Genomic DNA, 24,677 nt, shown 5'->3' on the forward strand with positions numbered 1-24,677 from the left:
TATTGCAGAAGGATTTTAGAAACTCTAAATTGATTTTTCCTCTTTGTTATTTCACTTATTTAAAAATTAAGAATTATTGCAATCCAAATTCTGATTTCTAAGAATTGACTGTAACTGACAAATACCATATTCTAATTTCAGAGCAGTTTTGGATTTTAAAAATATTCAGGATTGTCCATACTAAAAGAGTTCGGTCTTCTTTGAAGTTAGAGTGTTGATTGAAAGAATAATTGATGCAATTAGGATAAATTAATAGGGAAAATGGATTTGTGACTAATTTGTAAAATTACATTTTTGCCAGAAGGGACATTTTAGATATGGGCAGAAGTTGACCTTTTTGATTATTTTTAAAGTCAGGCCAAGGTTCACAGACTGGCTTAGAGTAAGCCAGAACTGGAGTGTTCTGGAATATTTGAAGCCAGTCTCATATGAAACTGAGAATACAGTGTAGGCTATGCTATATTTTCCCTTTATATTTATTGAGTCTTATTAGAAAGTTGAAGGAAAGAAGTTTCTATTACTCAGATGTGAATAGGTAAACTGGTCAGATACCTTCACTTAGGTTTTTGTTTGAAAGCATATTGTGGTGTCTACTATTGAAAGACTATTTTGGTGTCTTTGAGTTCTGGACTCTTACCTAGATTTTAATTTTTCAAATTTGTTCCTGTGTTAGTTTCCTAGAGCTACTGTAACAACGTGCCACAGACAGGGTGGCCTAACCAGAAGAAAAAAATTTTTTTAATGTATAATTTATTGTCAAATTGGTTTTGACAACACCATACAACACCCAGTGCTCATCCCAACAGGTGCCCTCCTCAATGCCTGTCACCCGCTTCCCCTCTCCCCCACCCCCATCAACCCTCAGTTTGTTCTCAGTATTTAAGAGTCTCTTATGGTTTGCCTCCTTCCCTCTCTGTAACTTTTTTTCCCCCTTCCCCTACTCCCTGGTCTTCTGTTAAGTTTCTCAGGATCCACATATGAGTGAAAGCATATGGTATCTGTCTTTCTCTGCCTGACTTATTTCACTTAGCATAACCAGCAGAAATTTATTTTCTCATAGTTCTGGCTAGAAGTCTAAAATGAAGATGTTCACGGTGTTGGTTTCTTCTGGTGGCCTCTCTCTGTGGCCTGCAGATGGCCATCTTGTCTCTGTGTCTTCCCATGGTCTGTCTTCTGTGCTGTGTGTTCATGTCCTAATTTCTTCTTCTTTTTTTCAAAAAAAGAACATTAAAAAAAATTTTTTTTAATGTTTATTGCTGAGAGACAGAGACAGAGCGCAAGCATGGGAGGGGCAGAGAGCAAGGGAGACACAGAATCTGAAGCAGGCTCCAGGCTCTGAGCTGTCAGCACAGAGCCTGAAGTGGGGCTTGAACCCACAGACAGCGAGATCATGACCTGAGCTGAAGTCGGACACTTAACCGACTGACTCACCCAGGCGCCCCCCTAATCTCTTCTTTTAAGGACATTAGTCATGTGGGATTAGGGCCCACCCTAATGACCTCATTTTAAGTTAATTGCCTCTTTGAAGACCTTGTCTCCAAATACAGTCATATTCTGAGGTACTAGGGGTTAGGGCTTAAACATATGAAATGGGGGAAGAGGGGGGACACAGTTCAGCCCATAACATAAAACCGTTATCCTTTCTTCATCTAGTTATTTGTGTTGGGAAGCTCGGGGAAGCTCTATAATAGAATCTCTTCAGTTTTTACTGCCACACTTGAATATAGCCATTATTTTCAAGGTGAGTTTACAGGAATCCTATGTTGGGGCCCATTTCCCAATGTGCTTTTTATCTTTGAGTGCTGTGGATCAAAATCTAATAACTTTAGATCTTTATTTTGAAATCCTGTATTCTCAGAAGGTAGAGCATCAGAATTTTAATAGATGTATGCTAGATTCTGTTCTGGACAAGGAAGCTCTCTGAACCGAAAGAGCACAACCAAAAATAATGGCATCTGTTATACTTTCAGGCTGGAATAACAACAAACCGAACAGGGATCTGTTATGCCAAATACCATTATGAAACTCAGTTTTATATAACAGGGCAATTTCCTCATAATTCAACAGGTAGTTACACCTAAACTACTCTGTTGAGTTGAATCAAATAGGTTCTGCTTACCAAAGAGAGCGTTCCCAAACCAAGTCTTGTAACATTTGTTGGGTTAGATTTGATGTATTTATTTTTTTTCTTTTTTCTTTTTTTAATGTTTATATTAGAGAGAGAGAGAGAGAGAGAGAGAGAGAGAGAGACAGTGACAGTCTGTGAGCAGGGGAGGGACAGAGAGAGCTGGAGACAGAGCCTGCACAGAGCCTGATGCAAGGCCAGAACCCATGAGCTGCAAGATCATGACCTGAGCCTGTCAGGTGCTTAACTGACTGAGCCACCCAGGTGCCCCAAGACTTGATGCATTTAATAAAGATGTTTCGTAAAATCACGCTAATTTTGCAAAATTACAAAAAACATTATTTGAATATTATTCTTTTTTTAATTAAAATTTTCTTTTTCTTTTTCTTTTTTTTTTTTTTTTCTTTAGAGAGAGTGCACGATCAGGGGAAGGGCAGAGAGAGAGAGGGAGAGAGAGGGAGGGAGGGAGGGGGGAGAGAGAGGGAGGGAGGGAGGGAGGGGGGAGAGAGAGAGAGAGAGAGAGAGAGAGAGGCAGGCAGGCTGAATCTGAAGCAGGCTCCAGGCTCTGAGCTGTCAGCACAGAGCCCGACACCAGACTCGAGCTCACAAGATTGTGAGATCATGGCCTGAGCCGAAGTCAGACACTTAACTGACTGAGCCACCCAGGCACCCCTGATTATTAGATACTCTTAATGTTCACTCACCAAATACCTCTTCTTTGTAACTCATATGCCTTCTCTATAAAATGAGAGTGGAGTATTAAGGAACAGGATCATGCATATGGTGGGATTTTGTAAATTTCAGTGCTATTACATGTTAGGTATGTTGGTTGGGTCATCTTTGGGGACACCTTCTGCCTTGACTAGGCAATTGGGCCACCATTTACCAGTTGACAATTACAACCAAATACTTCTTCATTTAAGGAATTTTGAATACTTTTCATAACCCTCCTTCTCTCTCATGGCCAACACATACTTCTTTGTTCTGACTTCTCTATACTTTCTGTGACTTTTTTCTCTTTTGAACTTCCCTCAGTGTTAATTTTCATTTGAGGTTAACTTAAGTGTATAATTAGAATTGCCTGAATTTTGCTCTTCTTGAGGAAAACTTGCCTGTTACTTCATTACCTATTCTTTAAATCTTAGGAATTGTTAGGCAAATAACACAAAATATTTAAAAGTTTAAGTCAGAGAAAACCTCTTGAACATATTATCTACTATTGATTATTTAACACAGTGGATTTTGATTAAAGAGAAAATGTTGACTAAGGCAGATATCTTTATTATTATTTTAATGTTTATTTGAGAGAGAACACAAGCAGGGGAGGGGCAGAGAGAGAGAGAGAGAATGAATGAATGAATCCCAAGCAGGCTCTGCACTGCCAGCACAGAGCCCGATGCGGAGCTTGAACCCACAAACTGTGAGATCATGACCTGAGCTGAGATCAAGAGTTGGATGCTTAACAAACTGAGCCACCCAAGATATCTTTATGTTTGATTGAAGATAAAATGTTGATCAAGTCAGATATCTTTATTTTAATAATATTTTATTATATAAAACAAACTTTAGTGATGTTGCTTTAATTTGTATTAATTTTATGTGAAATTCTTTCAGATGTACAAAAAAATTGCAAAATGTTACAAAGATGTTCTGAACACCTTTCACTAACATTTACATTTGCTTTATCCTTTTATCTATGTCTCTCTCTCTATGTCTTCTTTGCCTGGAACATTTAAGGGTAAATTGCAGGCCTGGTATCCCTTTACTTCTAAATACGTCTGTATTTCCTAAAAACAAGAAGAAGATTCTTTCTTTCTTTCTTTCTTTCTTTCTTTCTTTCTTTCTTTCTTTCTTTCTTTCTTTCTTTCTTTCCCTCCTCCTCCTCCTTTTTGAGTGACGGGGTGGGGGAAGGGGCGGAGGGAGGGAAGGAGAGAGAGAGAAAGAGGAGAAAGAGAATCTTAAACAGGCTCCATGCTCAGCTCAGAGCTCAATGCTGCACTTGATCCCATGACCCTGGGATCATGACCTGAGCCAAAGTCAAGAGTCAGATACCATCCAGGCACCCCAAGAAAATTATTTTACATTACTACAGTGCCATTATAAAAATCGGGATATTAACATTTACATATTATGTATCATCTAATCTACGGATCATATTCAGATTTTACTGGTTGTTCCACTAAAGTCTTTCAGGGTAAAAGAAACCCATTTTCTGGACCCTACATTACATTTACTTGTCATACCTCTTTTTCTCCATCTAGAACAGTTTGTTAGTCTTTTTTTTTTTTTCAACTGTGATCTTTACATTTTTTCATGAGCACAGGCTCTTTATTTTATAGAACATCCCTCATGTTGCATCTGTCTGCTTTCTGATGATTATATTGAGGCTCTGTATCTTGTGAAGTATACAGAAAATGTACTGTCCTCCTCTGACCACCACGTAGGAGACCTGCGAGGTCTGTTTATCCCGTTACTGCTCAGGTTGACTTGGTTAACTGATGTCTCTTGCATTTCTTTACTGTAGAGTTACTACTTTTCCCTTCGTCATCAGTAAGGTATTTTATTGGGAGTTACTTCGGTACTGGAAATGTTTCATGATACTTTCACTCACTAGTTTTAGATACTTCACTGTTTGTATTTAATGAGAAATGAGGTTAAAGATTGCGAATGGCAGACCCAATGCTGGAAAGACTTGTTTTTCTAAGTTTGTTAGTGTTGAAGTTTGATACATTAAGAACTCAGAGGTGAAGCAAAATCAGATTTATCTCACTGTTGGATTTGATAAGCTCAGTTATTTATATTTGGGGGGGGAAATACATTTAAAGGAACAAATACATTTGAAAACAGAGTGGCAAGAGGTCTATACACAAACACAGATATTAGTGACAGCTTGCTGGTGATCAAGAAGACAAAACTAAATGAAAATAGCAAATGGATTTATAAAAAGCTGGATGTTTGCAATCATCTGATGTAGGCATATAGAACTATATAGACTCACTCTAGCACGATTGTGTGTTCCATAGTATGACATTTCATGATTGTAGCTGTTTGCACCTATTTGAACAAAACATCATGGAGAGATAGGGGCATTGCCAGTACAAACCGATTTATCAGCTACTAACAGACCCTGCAGAGTGCACATTCTCTCACTAATCCCAATCACAAATTTGTCTTCAAGGATTCAGAAATTCTGACTTGTTTTGGGCTTTTTTTTTTTTTTTTTTTTTTTTTACTAATGTGTAATTTTTGTGGTGGGGGTAGTTTAGGTCTTTTGTTGACTAAACCATGAGATTTATATACTAGAATGTCAGTGTATTAATCTTCAAATGCAGAATCATACTATTTAGTGTATCCTTATTCATATACTTCTTGGAACTAGCACCCTTTCTACTGGGTAGAAAAATTATGTGTGAAGCCAGGTTCTCAAAAAATTTTTTGTCACAATAAGGGAATTCATTTTTGTATTTTGAATATTTAGGGCATGGTTTCTAAAAGTGTGTTCCATGGACTTCTCAACCCATAGGATATCGTCCAAAAGCAGGTGTGTGGGTGAATAAGTGCTGTATAATACCCTCCTCTTGAGAATCCCAAAGCATATTGACAGATTAATGAGTCTGAGGAGTCTTAAAAAAAAAAAAAAAGAAGAAGAACATATTTAACTTAGGTGAAATCAGTGTTTTCTGAATAGAAGTGACATAGAAACCTTGTGGGTTTTTTTCCCCCCTTCCACATAATAGTCCTCTGAATATATGTTTATCGGCATTAAACTTATGTAGATTTTTCTTCTGGTGGGACAAGACAAAATTGTTGGCCTACCAGACACCAGTCTTTGAGTCTCTCTTTGAATAACCTTTCGTTCCAGTTAGCTGCCTTCACTTTCCATTGATCCTCACTCCCTGCCCTTTTTTCCCCCCTTTTAAAACATATTTTTAAAACTTCTATTGAATTATATTTTGGCCTGGGAACTGTTTTGTCTCTTTGTATATCTCTGTTCTGATCTCTTAAGTATGGAATTTGACTTGCAGAGGGGAACCTGTTTCCAAGTTCTCAGAAATGGGGCTATACATGGTTATTTAAACAATGTTATGCCTACAAGATTCCTGGTAATACTAAGGCAGGGTCTAAAGGAAATGTTTCACACATCCAGTTGAATAACTTCAGAATTATATTCAAATGTATTTAGAAATATTTCTTTAACAATACTTGAACCTAAGTGGGTATGTTTTTTAAGTTCTGCAAGTAATGAGTTTTGCCTTTAGCAGCTAGTTGTTATTCTAGTTACCTACTTAATTATTTTATTTTGATACGATTGTAGCTCACTAATTGAGATTGAAAAATGTGTTGTTTCTGTTCTATAATTCTAAGTTGGTGTCAAGTGGGTCCATTTTTGGATTTCGTTTAATATGGGTCTTACATACTTTTCTCTTAGACAGTTACAGAAAAGTCTTCTAAGGTAAACAGAGCCTTATAATGAATTTGGGTCTTTAAACTTTAATAATACTGTGTTTTATAGAAGACAACAGCACCTAATTATGCAGCTTTTTACGTTTACTACATTTTTTTAAGTTTTTTTTTTTTAAGTAATCTCTACACCCAATGTGGGCTTGAACTCACGACCCCGAGATTAAGAGTCACATGCTCCCCTGACTGAGCCAGCCAAGCGCCCCAGTTTACTACATGTTTTTATATGCATTTTTACATGAGGAGAATAGGAACGTCATACCATCTCTGGAGTGACCTGAATGCCAGCGCTGCCTCTACCATTTGCTGTAGATGTGTCTCTGGATTTGCTGCTCACTTATTCATTCAATATATATTGATTTGCCTAGTATATTTTCTGGGCACTAGCCAGAGGAGGAAATTAAGTCATTCACTTTTAAAATTGTTTTCTCACCTATGGAGGTGTATGAATAGTATTGATACAAAGCCCTTGGCACATAGTAGGCTCACTTTGAATAGAGTGATAAGATGCCTTCCCATTCAGATTTGTTTCTAGCAGTGATAGAGGGGCTTTACATTGTTCCCTTCTTGTTATATTTATCATATAGAATCTTGTTTCTCAAAAAACCATAATTTGCTTTGAAAAATTTAATTTTTGAACTATCTAATAAGATCTTTATTTAGTGTCACGTTCATTTTGCAAAGGGTAGATGCTTATTTTAGTGATGATTTGTCATTAAAATTATGTCAAAATGTCTTAAAATGTTGTTGAAACTGTAAACAAACTCATAACACACACAGAGCTAATTATGGATGCCATCTGTTTATTTTTACAAAGCTTTTTTCTTTTTTTTTTTTTTTAAGACCATGGCATTGTCTGCTTATGATAAGCTTCGAGATTATTATAATGACTAAGTCCTGTCCTTCAATTAGTGTAGTTGAAGATGGGAAGACAATTCGTTTGTTCATTGACCTTTTCCCGTGTCAGAGTTTATGAAATCGGACATGTCATGATAAAGAAACTATTAAGAGGTGCATTTGGAACATGCTTTAGTTTTTATGAGAAAAGAAATTGGTATTTAAAGTAACAGATGTGGCTAAAGTTTTAAATTTTTAAAACTTCTTCAAGGTTTTTGATGAGAGACATATCATTTGCTCCTTATCAGTGCCATAAGTGGCTTTTTTGTAGCTTCGTTAAATTTAGCAACTTGCGAGCAATCAAGCAAATTCATAATGATGTGTATCCCTGTTAGCATCCCTCTATGTCAGTGCATGTTTTTGTACATGTGGATCCCATGTGTGAGTGTGGAAGGCCAGGGATCCCCATGACAGCATCATCCAAAGTAGTTATCGGCAATTTGCTGAGAAAGCAGAGTGATTTCACTGGCTCAGTTTTGCTATTGTGCATGCTAAGCACTCCCCATGTAAGTCTGAAGGGAAAACAACCTGCAGGATCCATCTGCTCCTTTCTGCTACACTGCATTGATGTAAGAGTACGCTAATCTGGTTGCTTGTCAGGACAGGTTAGTGAAAGCATGAGAGTGAGTGAGACCAGGCTAGCTTAGTGCTTTGGAAAATCATAAGCTGCCTCTGTGGATGCCATGCTAAATGTAGCAGAATAGTTGATTACCAGCCATACCGAGGATTGCAGCTAAATATGTATTTTCAGATAAGAATTAGTTTCAAAATTGAAAGTGGGAAGCATTGCTGGACGACATCTAATTAAAAACTGAGACAAGTGATACAGATAGTTTACAAATACTTTTTAGGCATTGGGGTTTTTTTCTTTTTTTAAATCATGCTTTGTATTAGATTGTGCTTGTTTAATTTTATTCTCTCGGTTTTTTAGTTAAAAATGATTAAATGTTATGTATAATTAACCCCATTTTGTCCAGGAACTGCTGAAATTGTTCTTGCCTATTCTGTTTATTCCCTTTTCCTACACCTATTGACTGGCAGATATTGGCCTTGCAGGTGGAGCATCCTGTCACAGAATGCATTACTGGCCTGGACCTAGTCCAAGAAATGATCCGTGTTGCCAAGGGTTACCCTCTCAGGCACAAACAAGCTGATATTCCCATCAACGGCTGGGCAGTTGAATGTCGGGTGTATGCTGAGGTAAAATGAATGATGTTCACAGGAAGCATGGTGGTTGTGTCCCGAGACATGGGACCAGGGAAAACTAAACAGCAGGAGCAAGTTAGGGCTTCATAACCCATGTGATGTGTTTGCTTATGTAATAGAGAATCAAACCAGGCAAAAGAGGGGGCAGTTTTGACGCAATGCAAAATAGTTTTAAAAGACCGAGTTTGTTTAAGTTCTGTGTATTTCTGTGCACGGGCAAGATAGCCACCAATCAGTTTAAGGGGCAACAAAGCATTCGTTAAATGTTCTTGGCTTTTGTTAAATATTCAGTATGTTTGCATGGACCAGGGTTTTTATTTTGTTTGTTTTCAGATCACATTTGAAACGAACAGAATCATTTATTTCTCTGTTGTTGTTTGTCTTTTGCTTTTTGTTTTTAAGAGCCTACCCTGCATACACATTAGTTGTTAATATTAACTTAAATTTTTTTGCAAGTTTATTTTCTGATAAACCTTATGATTACATGAAAGTAGTGATTGAAATTTAAATTGCAAAGCTTTCATTCATAATTTTAATTATGGAATTTACTCCTAAGCTTTCAGTCCAAAACTTTTGTATTATCTTATAACTATATTAATCAGATAATAAAGCAATCAACATCTGAAAATGCTTTTTTCAATGAGTGAAACAATTCAAGGAAGCATTTAATACTATCTTTTGCTTTTAGAATTCAAAGTCCTTTAAAAAAAATAAATTAATGGTACCTGTGTTTAAGAATACTTGAAGTTGTTTTGAAATGTTTTTCAAGGATCTTGAGAATATACTTGCCCGGGTTATTGTTCTTGCTTTTTATCATATTTTAAATGGTATTGTTATGACACTGAACTCATTTAATTTTTATTCTGATGATCTAAGATATTTACAAGTGGGGCATATATCTAATAATAGCACATGCAAAGTTTTTTTTCAGGTCTTTACTTGAAGAACCAAAATTCTCCAATTTTGCCATATGTGAACTGTTTTGAGAGCAAGAAAAACAGTTATCTTTAGTGCACTACAGTTGCTGTTCTGAACTTGGGGATGTTTTGATGTAACGCCTAGGTTATTTTATTTTTGCCCAAGGCATTTGAAGACAATTTATAAAATGTTGGAATTTTACCAATTTCAATAAAGTATGACTAAGGTCAGGCTCAATTCTGCTTACATTTCACTTTAATTTTTAAATACTTCTCTAAGTAATCTAGAGTGAGTATAAGACAGTGATCTTAGGAAATCGTGATTTGGTAAATACTGTGTGTTGAAAATAGATCTATAAATGCTTTTTCATTGTATAAATATTTAACCTTACTTTGCTGATTTATATTTCAAAGACTGTGCTTCCTTTCCTTTGAACTTTCAGGACCCCTACAAGTCTTTTGGTTTACCATCCGTTGGGAGATTGTCTCAGTACCAAGAACCAATACATCTACCTGGTGTAAGTCATTAAGCTGCAATGCCAAGTGAGGGGTTAAAATCTTGATTTATGTCATACTTTTATGTTAAAGCATGTCAACACCAAAGGGTGTAAATAGAAGGACAAGTGAAATTTGTGGATAAATCACAGTTTTTTGTTATTTTTTTAAAAAAATATTTTGTACTTGGTGATGTGTAGGGAAGTCAGAATTCCCTTCACAGGGAAGTCTAGAGACATCTGACTTCTGAATAAATGATAGTTTACAATGTTCCCAATTCTTTTGAAAATGGTAATGAAAAAGATCACAGGATCCTAAGAATGGGAAATGACTTTTCTGTATTACTTTAATATTTTCAATAAATCTAACCTAGCTTCCCTGTATAGTCAGATGTCACGAAATTCAGCCTCTTAATTGAAATGGATTAAGGAAAACAAAGTGTGCCTCATTCTATTAAGTGTCACGTACTTTAAGAAGTACATATTTCTACCAGTTAAAGAAAAGTGATCACTGTCCACTTAATTCATAGTTCTTCTATATTTAATAAGTGTTCTTTAAATAGTTTTTGTTGCATATAAAGAACAAGGGCATACCCTTTTTCTTAAGGTAGTGTGTGTGTGTGTGTGTGTGTGTGTGTGTGTGTGTGTGTATGTGTATACACACACACACACACACACACACACCCCATTATGTTAACTAGTGGATGACAAGGCGGTACCATCTGTGAATATGATTATTCAGTCTGATTACTGGCATGAAGATGGTGAAAGATTACAGGAAGGATCCTAAATTTGAAGATGTTATTGGATATATGATTTATTTCATTTTTTAAATTGTTTTTGCCCATATGCGTTCTGAAGAGACTTGACCCTTTCTAGGCTGGGAGACTCCATGCTGTGTTCAAAGCCTGAAGGCAGAAAAAAAATTGTAAAGATTTAACAGGCATTATGTGACGTTAAATAGCAGATGAGAAAACCAGTATCATAGGGACATATCTAAACATTTTTTTAATCAAACAAAAAAGTATTAAATAAGAATTCATAATGATTACTCTAGTTGTTAGAAGTTTTCACCATGTTGTAATAGCTAACAGGATGTCAAACATTTTGCCCTCGCAAGTTTTTGCAATTTGCAATTTTCAAACGTGAGACCTGTTGAAAGTACAAGTGATAATGGACAAACTATACCCCCTACAGTCTTTGTCCCACCAAATCTTTCTTCAATTAATGCTGCAGCAGGAGTTTTATGTAATAACATTTGCGGTTGTGAGCCATCCATAGAAAGAAAAAACAATTAAAATGCCTTAAATGTTCTGCTTACTGCTGTTATTTGCTTGTGTGAATGTTGCATGTCAGCTAAATGGACCAAGGAATAGATAAAGTGATTGGGTGCGGGAGAGTGCACACCAAGCTTTGTCTATCATTATTGCTGGGAGCAATCAAATTGATGTCAGCAGGACAGTAGATGCGTTGACAGCTGTAATTATGTATCTCCATGGTGATCACTTTTGGCCTGTCATGGAGGCCCACGAGTCCCCTCCCTTGGAAGCATTTAATCAGATTGGGCTGTCACTTGTCAGGTAGACATGGCGGGCTGGGAGTTGGACTGAGGGGGAGAGGTGAATGGAGCATGAAGGGTGGGAGACGGCTGGTAGTTTCACACGGTCCACCGTTGATACAGAAGAAAGACATTTAAATTACGCTAGATGTTTTCTGAGCAATGGCTTGAGACCCTCAATACACAGGTGCCTGGGTGTTGGTGTTTCCTCCTTGCCTCTTTAACTAGATCAGTTGGTTTTAATTTAGGAAACTTTTTGGTTATTACCCTTTTTTTTTTTGGTCACAGGAATACATACTTGAACGTTAACTTACAGTTTGTAGTTTTCACTTGCTTTTTTAAGCCTACAATTTACTCATTCTGGCTTTGTGGAAGATTTTTTGTGTGTGTCTTTGATCACCACATTTTATAAATTTGGTAGTTTCTGTAATTTTGTTCTCAGAAATTTGGTTACAATTCCATTTGACTTATTCTTAAAGCTTTGTGTGCAAAAGCTAAGATATATATATGTTTTTGTGTGTAGCCTTTGTTTCCATCGGGGAATAGCAACTTAGTTTGACTTTGAATTCATTGTTAGAAATAAAAAAAAAGCTGATGATTATTTGAAAACTACATAAGCAGGAAATTATAAGTCAGAGTCTTCATGCTTTGTTACAGTTTTAAATTACAAATGTTGATTTGCTAATGAGACATGTGTTTGATTAGAGATGTGTGTTGATTATGTATAATACCTCTTGATTTTACCCTATGTATTTTTAAATTAAAATGACATACCTTCTGTGATCATAATTTTAGTAAATGAAATAGTTATATCTAAGAGCCCTAGGTAACTTAACTTTCAGGATGGTGTTGTTCAAAGTGACTAAAATTTTAAATTATGAACCAGAGAAGAGTGTAACAAATAATCTTTACTGTCTATGTTATTTTACCAGTGGGTTGAACATTAAAGTTCTGCACTAGGTTTGTAGCAGTTTACATAGCAAATAGGAAGATATATTTAAAGCCAAAGATCTTAGAATTTTTACCAATCTCAATTGGAAACACAGCTTTAGCAAGCATGCTCTGGTTTTAAATAATACATGGTGATAAAATAAGCTTTTTAACTTCTTGCTACTAAAATTAAGAAAATGCAAGTTCAGAAGGCTCTTTTCTGCTATGTAAGTTGGATGCCAGCTGCCATTTGGGGGCTCTGTAAATGTGGGGAGAGGGTAGATTATGATTTTATTGCTTTCACAGCTGCCCCATTAATTCTTTTCTAGTTTTTATCAACACTGTGTATTTCATAGCACTGAAGTATGTTTTCAGAAAATAGAAAGCCAGGATATTTTTAAGTGTGCTGAGTGACTGTCATTTAAAATTGAGATTTTCATATATGAATGTGAATGTAAATACAAATAACCATACTTTTGTGTTTGCAAATGCAGAGATAAAAGCACTCTGAGTTTGTTATAGTGTTACCTTCTAAAACCTTACGAAGAGAATAATAGTAGTGTGATTTTTTTAAAGATTGAAACTATGCTTTATCTTTTGATGTCACTGTATAATAAAGCCATCATCATACCCTCATGTGGATATCCTAGACAAGAGGTTCTACATGTGGTCCCTTGATAATTGCCTAAATTAAAATATTAAAGGCCTAACAGCCGCTGTGTTGACCTTTTTCTGCCTTGCTGCAGACAGATGAGCTGCTGTTTATTAGGAAGGCTTCTTCCCACAGGTGAAGAGCTATGTGAGCTTCCGCTCTTCTCTTCCCACCCCTTTACGATGTTGGGCATCAAAGTCCTGCTGTTCTGGCAGCTTCGATTAAATTCCTCTATCTTCAAGACCCCTAGGACATGCTTGACAGTCTTAAGTATTTTGATTAGCTTTTAAATACCTCAGATTCCAAAACTTAGGCACAATAATTTAATAAATATTTCATCCTCAGCAACTGCTCATTTTAAAAGTTTTACATGGCTAACCTCTGTGCCTTACTGCTGGTATCAAACTGGGAGATGAAAACAAGAATCAGCGATGTACTAACTAACTTGTTGGCTGGTTAACAGCAATCAGGCTCTTCAAAAGAATATTTTGAACTTGGGCTATTTTTTTTCCCCCATGAAAATTGCAAAATCAGAACTCTAATTGGGGCTGTGTCCTTACAAAGCAAAGCTATGAGAAAAGCTGTGTAAACATTAAAGTCTCAGGGGACTGACAGTAACAGAGAAAAAATGTACAGTTGAGAGGGTAAGGCAAAAAAGGAAAGTGTTACAGACATGAAAGTCGCAGGACCAGCGTTCTTGTAGAGCTGATGAGCAGAACTCCCGAGTCCTGCTGCATGGCTTGACTGGGGTCCTCCCTGAAGCTCTCAGAAGGGTACAGTGGGGAGTATGCCTAGAAGGGGCATCATTCATGCCATGCTTCAGTTGGAAGACACCATCAAATAGCTACAAATGCATCCCAGGATAGTGATGTATAAAGTTTTATTGTTGTTATTTTTTGCAGTTTCTTCGTTCCTTTGTTTAGAGTGAGAACAAAAAAATGCGTTATACTACATGGTATATATAACAGATCAAGATAATTTGGTCTCTATATGGTTTAGATTGTTTTTCTGTTTTCCAGAAGTTGAAATGTTACTTGAGATTAAATTATCCTTCTGCTCCTTGGAAATTAAATTTGTTGTTAGAAAAATATCTGCACAATATGAAGTTACTTTCATTTCTTTCTTTCTCCCAGGTCCGGGTTGACAGCGGCATCCAACCAGGAAGTGACATTAGCATTTATTATGATCCAATGATTTCAAAAGTTAGTTCGATTTCTTAATGGCTTTGTACATTTTTCTCCTGAAAGACAGTGGAAGTATTAAAGTTAAAAAATCTTAAATTGATCCTTTCTCTGAATCATGTGCTGTGTAATTAAACAAGTAATTATGCATTGATGGAAAAGTGAAAGCAGAGCAGATTTTCTTTCTCTTGAGAAATTTCAACAGCATGTTACTTTGTAATACTCCCCAATCAAGTCAGTCATTTGCTCGTCCCCAATCAAATCAAATGATGATCCCCTCCCCCAACAATAATAAAGTTATCTAATCAGTGGCTCCAATGCAGCCGATACAGTGAGCATGAATTACGTTATTTGGTCATCCCTAGAAATTACCTGAGGTGGAAGTATGGATGGCTTGCCATGTCAAGGAGTTGAGCTGATAGGTCATGTTTTTTGGCATACTTTTTACCATTTCTTTTCCATTTTTATGAATCACTAATTACTTGTGGTGATTGCACATAATTAAGTTTTATGTTAGAGTACAAGATGTCTTTTTGCCCACCTGTCTTTTGAAATTTGACTTCCCAGAATAAATTAACAGTGCTGCTCAAATTTTTAGGTCTTTCAAAATCATTAGAATCTTAAGATCTCATAAAATGTAGGATTCTGACTGCAGTAGTTGAAACTGGGGATTTCATGGGGCGCCTGGGTGGCTCAGTTGGTCAAGCATCCAACTTCGGCTCAGGTCATGATCTCTTGGTTCGTTAGTTCAAGCCCTGCATTGGGCTCTCTGCTGTCAGCACAGAGCCCATTTTGGATCCTCTGTCCCCTTTTCTCTCTGCCTCACCCCTGCTTGTGTTTGTTATCTCTCAAAAAATAAACGCTAAAAAAAAAAAACCCAAAAAACAAAAAAACCAACAAAACCTGGGGATTTCATTTAGAAAATCCTGTTTTCCCTATCCCGAAGAACGATTTTATTATTACTTTTTTTTTTTTTTTTTTTTTTTTTTTTTTTACTAAAAACCCTTTGTCAGATGGTTTTCTCCCCCAAGTACTTTTTATGTATTTGTAGCAAACTATTTTTTTATTTTTTTTTTCCACTTAAGTGTTTATAGTAACATTATTAAAGTGACCTTTAGGTATTTCATTTGTTAGAGAAGTGCTATTTAATTTAAAAATAAAAAAACAAAAAAATTATAGATTGATTTTGATATATGTGGTTCCATTTTTTGATGAATACATTTCTGTTCAGAAAAGTGGCCTGCAAATAAATTTCCAACCTGGGTTGATACTGAGGAGCTGATGAAATGTACCAAAGTAATTGTAAACTATAGACTGACTAATGTAATAGAAAAATATTTTATGAGTAGGTAAAGTCTTATTTTAACAAGCAAATTAGCAATAAAATATTATTTATTGCTTGTATTTATTTAATTGCTAATTTGTTTAAGATTCTTATAAATAGGCACAAAATCATATAGAACAGTAAGACCCTTCTGTTTTTGTAATACAAGAACAGTTTGCTTCTATGCTATGTTATGTGTAAAAGTTAGCTATGCAGGGTATCAGACTTGGAAACGACATTTTCGTAGGGAGAGAAAAATCTTGCCTGATCCTTCACTATTCCAGATGTTTATATTCTATCCCAAATGTTCACATTTTGATATCTTTCCTTTTAAACTTTTTATGGTTATTTTTATTACGTTGTTGTTTATCTCAAATAGCTCTTTTCTGTGATAGTGAATGTAGGAGAAAAGTCTGAAATATCTTGATTCTGATATTTATTGAGTTTTAAAAAAAATCTTAATTGACATACTTTATATTAGAAATTGAGCTACTGTGAAATTTCAGAGGATGTTTTGGGAAACCTGTTACAAAGTATTTTGATTTTTATTAGGATGAATTGTTTGACTTTTAGATAGATTGGTATCTATGTAAATTGTTTTTTGTTTATTTGCTTTTAGCTGATCACATATGGTTCTGATAGAACTGAAGCACTGAAGAGAATGGAAGATGCACTGGATAATTATGTTATTCGAGGTAAAAACAAATATTTGAGGTCTTGGTATTACACATGGTGTCCAGTTCTAGAAAACAGCTTGAAGATGTGCTAACTAGAGAATTCAGTAGAAAATGTGCTTACTATGTATTTAAATAGAAATAAGAAAAGCTTGAATTAGACATACTAATTAAGAATAGGTATTTTATTTTCCTTAGCAGCCCTATACTTTACATATATACCTTAAATTCTTTAAGTAACCTTACGGTGCATAACCTTTCCTACACAAATATTTAGTATTTTATAGGTATGTATTGTATGGGAAATGGTTCTTTTTTCTAAAGTCTTTTATAGGCCAGTGCAGCAAATTAACTACTTATTGTCTTTTATTGTTATTGATGGTGTTTTGAAGTATGAAGCTTAAGAATGTATGGAGCTATAAAATATAGTGACCTACAGTTGACTAATTTGAGAGTGAGGGAATAGCCTTTTGTGTCTATAAATTAGAGCAAATTATGGAATGTCTTCTAGCATATGTAACAGTGTCGCCTCATGTACATAGACGTCAGTTCTAATGTCTAACAAAGTCCAGTCCTATGGCCTATAGAATGTGGAGTGATAACTGAATCAGGAGTAGCCATTTTATTGATTTGTTTATTTTAAAGATTTTTAACTAATTTTTACACCGAGTGTGGGCTTAAACTTACAACCCTGAGATCAAGAGTTGCATGCTTCACTGACTGAGCCCACCAGGTGCCCCACAGCCATTTTATTTAAATTATTAAAGCAAAGTTATACTAATTCCCCTTAAGGAGTAAATTATGTTGTAAGTTGTATTAGCAACTTTTTATTAGCATTGAAAAGATCATTTCATTTTAGTCCAACATAAATTATCATCAACTTAAGAATAATGGAGTTTAACATCAAATTTAAAGTACAGTTCACTTTGAATTATGAGTGAATAGTGTGGGTCTACGAACATTCCCATAGGAAGGACTGGCTGTATAGTTTTGTTCTTTTTTCATGGCTTACTAAAACAGTGGAGCTGGGAGGCTAGAATTGGAGGCTGAGGGGATAGAATGTTGGTGGAGTATGATTACTTAGCGCCTCTCAAGTCCATACAGAGCTTTTATGTAATTTCAAAAGGCTTCCCTTTGAGTGGACACGACCTGTAGGTCAGAAGGCTTGGCAAGTGGACTACAACTTTGTGTGAATTAGGAAAAGTGCTCCATTTTCTGGGCGCATCCAGCCCTGAGACAGAGAGCCCAGCTTAGCAATGGAGCATATTAAACCCTTACTCTGCACCCTTGACCCAGTGCCTATATGCAGTGAACAGTTTGTACAACTGTACAGTAGTGACTCAGGACAATTTAGTGACTCCATTTTTACATATTTTCCTTTCCCTGATCATTAAAAAATTTTCTTAAATGTTTATTTTTGAGAGAGAGAGAGGGAGGGAGGGAGAGAGATTGTGAGCGGGGGAGGGGTCAAGGGAGAGGGAAGCACAGGATCCGAAGCAGGCTCCAGACACTGAGCTGTCAGCATGGAGCCTGATGCGGGGCTCGAACTCACTAGCCGTGAGACTGAGCCGAAGTCGGACGCTTAACCAACTGAGCCACCTAGGCACCCCTCTTCTTGTTTTAATATATGGCAATTAAGTCATATAATCATTACTTTTAATCACTTTTCTCTTCTAGCTTTTCTTTTGTTATACCTGGAGAAACTTCTTCCCTCCCTTCCCTTTTACTGTCACTCTCTTTTCTTCCCATTTGTTAACTAACAGGTAATCAGTGATTGTATCTAATCTCATGTGCTAGTGATTCACCTCTGTCAATGAAAGGAAAACAGTTCTCAAGTGAACCTAAAAATAAAATCCATAACCTCAGTATCCAAAGCGTATACAAATTTGAAAAATCCCCTTCACGTTCTTTCTAGCTCATTCTCTAGTTCTTTTCAGCCTTAATTGTGGAGTATTTACTGGTTTTTAAACTCTGCCATGTTCCATCATGAGCCATCATGAGCAGCAGCTACATGTTTTCTCTGTACATTGGTTAAGTAGGCTTGGAGGGGTTTATTTTCCTTAGAAATAGTATTCCCCCAGAAATACTTCAGTGCATGTTTGGAACACACATCTAATTTGGGTGTATGTTGGTCTCTGTGTGTTTAACTACACACACATACAGACATAAACAAGGTACTTGGGAATATTATCCCCAGAGGCGTTTAAAGTATTTGTAAGAGCTTTCTAGATTCCTCCCCCCATCAGTATCTTTGTAATTTTTATTATGGTTGTTGAATTGTTGGATTTTGGTTAATTTCGGTTTTGTTCTAATGAGCTTGAGTGGTAAATTCATGAATTTGAGATAGTCCATTTGTGTAAGAATATTTTGTCAAATCATATCTCTATTAAGCTTTGATGTAATGTAGTGCCATGGCATATTGGCAGTTGGTCAAAATATTAGCGTTGTATTCTCCTCTGTCTGTATTCTGAAAGGAATACTCTAACATATTTATAGAGTACACTTTTCATCTTTTATATTTAAATAAATGTTTGCCACTGAATTTACTTACTTAATGTGTGTGTGTGTGTGTGTGTATAATAAATGTTCACCAGTTACCACATTTTTAAATTAAAGTGACTTAAATACAGAGTAGTAGGCTTGCTGTTATTCTCCTAACTTTGTATGTATTTTCCAGGCCCTTTTCCAGGCCTAGTTTGAAAAGGCCTTTGGTTCACTCTGATAAAATAGAAATCAGAGGGGCCTAGGTTCCTATCCTGTCATAACACCTTTTAGTAACTATGTGAGTTTTGTCAAGTTACTTTGTCTCCCTCCATCTCATACTCTACCTTTAAAAGTGGAGCGTTAGCCTCTGCTCTATAAATTAGTAGCGAAGATGAACTGAAGTTAGGTACACAAAAGGGCTTGGCACAGTACCAGCTCAATAACTTGAGTTCCTATCTTCTTTTGTCCTTCTCTCATTACAGTTGTAAAACCGCATATTTAAAGATCATATGTCATGAGTCATTATCAGTCAGTCAGTGACATGGGAAATTGATGAAGCCATAGATAGATAACATTGAAAACCCATTTGGGGTCATTCCTGGTACTGTGTGCTGGGTTACTTGTTTTCATTGCACACTGTTCTGCTTCTTCAAAGCATTTACCGTAACTATAATTAAAATATTAGTTGCCTGACTAATTGCTAAATGTTGGATTATCCCATAAGAATATTAGGTGCATGTGGGCAGTGATGGTGTTTATCTTGTTCACGTGTGTATTACTAGGGCTTGATATGGTCAGTGAGTAATAAGTATTTGTTGAATGAATTAATGAATGAGTGACAGTAGCCCTATTTCAAGGAGTTTCTGGTAAACTTGGCATGAAACATATAGAAAGGACATAAATTTATAGACGCCATAATACTGGAGTGAAAAACTATGGTGGGAATTCAGATGGGGGAGGCATTTTTCTTTTCCCACCTTTGCTTTTGGTTCTTTGGAAGTAATGTGAGCATTGCCTTAGGTGACTCTCACAAGTGACTCTGTTGAGAGTACCTCACTTTGTGTTTCCTTCAAACAGCTCCCCAGAGTGGCAGCATTTTTTTTTTTTAAAAGACTGATAACTTACTGTGGAGGTGAAATATAGGAGAGAGCGCACTCAGGCCTGTTTGGAATATGACTGACTGTTGTCTTTTGGGAAGATAATCTGGTGTTGGATGTTAAAAGTGCATACTCTTTGAGCTGTGCAATTTTCAGGAATCTATCCTTCAGAGTTAAAAGACCGAATTGTGAAGTGATATTTACAAGGACATTTGTGACAGCAGCATTTAAAGTAGCCAAAATTGTAATCAACCATCATGTCCACCAAATGGATGAACGACCGGATAAATTACTGTGCGTCTTCACTATAAGTTGCGGCACAGCCGGTACTTGAAGGCCTGTCTGTATGTATTGTTAATAGAAAGGCTGTTCGCAGAGTAGTGTGTGTGGTGCAGCCTCACATCAGTTAAGCCACCTTCCCATCCTGAAGTATCTTTACTGTGTTTGGATGAGCACAGAGAAAGATGTGGATGTATACACGTCAGATTGAGATCTCTCTCTCTCTCTCTCTCATAATACATACCTATATATGTTATATATAATATATATTGATATTGATACATTGCCCCCAGGCCTTTTATTTTAGGTATTTTCAAACCTAGAGAAAAAGAACAAATACTACGTTGCACACCTGTATGCTCTTCACTTAGATTGTTAAGCTTTTCTACATCTTTCCCTCTATCTCTCCATTTATACCTTTCTTTGCTTTCTCCTTCCTCCCCCTCCTTGCTCTTCTTCCTTCTCCTCTCTCCCTTCTCTCCTTGTTCTTTTCCTCAACTATTTGAAAGAAAGTTGCAGATGTCATGACACATGACTCCTAAATATTTCAGCATGGATCTTAAAAGTAAGATCGTTTTCCAACAAAATCACAAAACCAGTATTACACCAAGGAAAATTGACAGGAATCTCATAATATCGTCCAACATACTGTCCGTATTTCAAGTTTCCTTAGTTTCGCTAAGTGTCTTTTTATATCTGTTTATCTGTTTGTTTTTTTAATACCACCTATGGTCCACTTAGAGTTTACACGTTGCTTTTATTTATTTCTCTTTATTATCTTGCTCTTTTTATATTTCGTATCATTAACTCTTCATAAGAGTGAAGGGCAGCTGACTTCCAGAATGTCTCATAGTCTAGATTGGAAGTTTCAGTATTGGTCCAGTCAAGTCTCTTGGGAAAGGAGGTGGAAAGATAGGGGTTGCAGTTGGAAAGCAATTTATTTTGAGTTGGTGATTTCGAATATGGTGCACTTAGTGAACACTAGATGACTTTAGGGTTTGACTCTGGGACTAAGTGGCTAAAGTGAAAGAATAGGTAATTTGAAATGAGATCCAAAGAGCTGAGTGGTGAGGATGTTACCTGGGTCATACTCATGGTGACATGAGTTAGGGGAAGGAAGGAAGGTTCTTCCTTCCAGGTGACATAAATTCTGCGTCTTCCAGGTGACATAAATTCTGCAGCGAATATTGGGTTGTTAAAAGAGATGTTGATAGATGACAGGGAATTGGGGAAGACTTTTTTGGCCAGCTAAAATAAGCCTCAAGGAAATAGAATTTTCTCCAAGGATTAGAAGAGGTAATGTTCTAGAAGTGACAGTGGATCTCAAGGAGGTATGTGAAGGTTGCTGGAGAAGTGAGGTCCTTGAGGTCACTGAGGTTTTCAGTGAGGCAAGGAGATAGATGGAATGTTCCATGAAAATACTGAACCCTCAGTAGACCTGAGTGGTAATCATGAAGCAGCAGTCTCAGAAAACATTGTGGAGTGGCCTAGAAAAGAGTTGGAAGAGGTGTTTTGGGGAAGTGAGAGTGGTTAGGTCAGCTGATGTTCCAAGGATGAGGGATGGCCAGAGAACCTAGCCCTTCTGGTGATGGGTGCAAAATCCTTGAAGTACCTGGTAGGAAGGTGAACCCTTTGGCTCAGAAAAGTGGTTTCTGAGGCATTTTGAGGGGGCTTGATCTGTAACTTCATCTAAACAACCTCTATTTCCTTTCTTTGGCTGTGCTATCCCATACTCCAGCTATGTGTGTCATGGCTCAGGTAAGAGCTTTCTGAACAGGTTCTCTGTAAATACTCTTTGTCTGCACCAATCCATTCTTTGGTTTGAACAGCATAAAATTTAAAGTATAATCCCAACCCTGCTTAAAACCCTTTAATATTTCCCCATTGCCCTCATGTGACTCTTTGGTCATTTACACAACTTTGTCTCATGTTCTTTTTTTTTTTTTTTCCTTCCTTCCTGCTTCACTGTTGTTTTCATTTGCTGGAATGCTCAGTCCTCTTCCCACCCAAGGACCTTCATAGTTAGGCTGTAGTCTAAGCAGTTATAACAAAGAGAATGAAAAATACAGTGACCTGTGAAAGATAAAATTTAATATATTTACCATGTCATAGTCCCAAAAGGAAATATTGTCAAGGGCTGGTAGGGAGACTTGGATTCACAGCAGATGGTTTTCATTTGGGGGCTCCAGAGTGGCTGCTTTTATGCCCATCATCCAGCCTCAGCAGGAAGGTGGCAGGGGCAAGGGGAGTTCACACCCATTTTTTTTCAGGGCATAACCTAGAAAGCACCCTTTATTTCTGCTCCCATCCTATTGGCATTTAATCACATGGTCATACCTATCTGCCAGGAAGATGGACAATGTGGTTGATACCAAGGTGGCCATATACTAAGCTAAAAAGTAGCATTTCTCTTATTAAAGGAAAAATAGACTAGATATTGGTGGATGATTAGGGGGAATAAGAATATATACATGTATCTGCTTATTTGTGGAAACACACACACATACACAAGAGCAGAGCTAATAAGATGGTGGACCTATAGGGTGTACCTCCCAGATCCTCATCTGGTAGAAATGATTGGGTGATGGGAAATGAAGTACCAGAGATAAAGGAGAGAGGCTTCTCCAATTATACTTTTAGAATTCTTACATTAACATTTCCAAATAAAATTATTGACATTCTGGGGGAAAAGCTCTAAATGGAATACCAACAGTGGACAGAATTTTATGAATAATGTACTGATGGAGGGAGAGAGAGAGAGATTAAAAAAAAAAACTAGCTTTAAATAACTTTTAAGCATATTTTAACTGCATATCCTCAGGCTTAAAAACAGTAGAAGCAAACATTGAACTGTAGTTAGTAGGTTTGTTTTTCCTAGTTCATGGGTTAGCAGTTCTGAAACCAGTTTATGTATATTCTGGGATTAAGGAAATAAATACATGGATTGTGGATAAGATGAGTGACATTTCTTGTCAGAGAAAGAGGTTACAGATGGGGAAATGGATGAGGATTTCCATTCTAAATGAGTCCTATGTATTGAGTTGAAATTGGAGGTATCAGTGGAAACTCATGGTTTTTAACATATATTGAAAAATAACTGTATAAATGTGTTACTGCACATGTGTGTGTATATACACAAATTCTGTAGCTCAGGCTTTCTTTAGCAATATTGACATTTTTGGGTAAACATTTTTTTATTGTATGTGCAGGAGGGTATCCTTTGCATTGTAGGATGTTTATCACCACTCTTGGCCTCTACCCACTAAAAGACAGTAACATTTCCTCAGTTGTGACAACCCAGTATTTCCAGACACTGCCATATGTCATGAGGGAGGGGGGCAAATCAGCCTCAACTGAGAACCACTGGCTTGCTGAGAGGTCATGGAAACATTGGCACCCATAGCAATGAGCATACCAGGAACCCAGATCTTATTTTTTAAATACCATTGTCTCATAAATGGAACCACTACTCCATGATAAAACGGCTGATTTCCGGAAGAGTGTAAGATGAGCCTGAAACATCTTGTATAAGAAAGTAATCAAGTGCTCAAAGATGATATGTCAAAAAGACACAGGAGCCAGCTCTATGGGGTTTCCCACTGGCCAATCTGGGAAAACTTCAGCAACAAAATAAATAATGTTAGCGATGGATTAAAGCCCATGGAATAAGACAAGAGCCTGTGGGTCCATACTGATATAAATAGATAAGAAAGATAAAAGAGGCAAACTATTTGCATAGTTTCATAGTATATCCCCAGGTGATGCTAATTAATTACAGTGGGAACTATAACACCTTTAAAATAGACAAACCTAGCAATTTACCCAAATGATCACAGTTAGCATCACTGGTAATGGGACATATCAACATCTCATGCCTCTTGAGGTATGATGCACTGAAAATAGCACATCATTTCTGTGATGTCCTTCTCCAAAATGTATAACATGGATATAATCGTGAGGAAACAGCAGACAAACCAAATTGAAAGATAGTGTACAAAATAAATGGCTTGTACTCTTCAAAAGTGTCAAGGTCAAGAAACACAAAAGTGGATCAACTTATCTAGATCAAAGGAAACCAAGGATACGTGGCAACTAATGCAGGATAAGTTCCTGGACCAGAAAAAAAAAAAAAAATGTTTTTCTTTTGTCGTAAAGGTCATAAATGAGACAGTTGATGAAATTTGAACAAGGTTTGTAGATTAGATGATGATACTGTTATCAATGTTAATTTCCAGATCTGGTCATTGTACTGTGATTACGTGAGAGAGTTACCTTGGTTTTAGGAAATACACCGAAGTGTGGAGAGGTAAAGACATCCTGTCTTTGGCTTACCCCCAGATGTTTAAGAAGAATTGTGTGTGTGTGTAAAGAGAAAAAAATATGATAAATAAATGATAA

General features: G+C 36.6%; 1 protein-coding gene across 5 annotated transcripts in view; it reads left to right on the top strand.

Moving 5' to 3' along the window:
• The window catches only part of PCCA (propionyl-CoA carboxylase subunit alpha), a 474,500-nt gene that overhangs the window by 246,371 nt on the left and 203,452 nt on the right, over positions 1-24,677 (top strand). For all 5 annotated transcript variants that reach the window (XM_042929832.1, XM_042929843.1, XM_042929812.1 and 2 more), the window contains 4 exons: positions 8,540-8,683; positions 10,050-10,124; positions 14,374-14,442; positions 16,365-16,440. In XM_042929832.1, the coding sequence (XP_042785766.1) occupies positions 8,540-8,683; positions 10,050-10,124; positions 14,374-14,442; positions 16,365-16,440 (364 nt within the window). The remainder of the gene's footprint in view (positions 1-8,539; positions 8,684-10,049; positions 10,125-14,373; positions 14,443-16,364; positions 16,441-24,677) is intronic.

This window comes from Panthera leo, chromosome A1 (genome assembly GCF_018350215.1).
Source record: "Panthera leo isolate Ple1 chromosome A1, P.leo_Ple1_pat1.1, whole genome shotgun sequence".
Classification (NCBI taxonomy): domain Eukaryota; kingdom Metazoa; phylum Chordata; class Mammalia; order Carnivora; family Felidae; genus Panthera; species Panthera leo.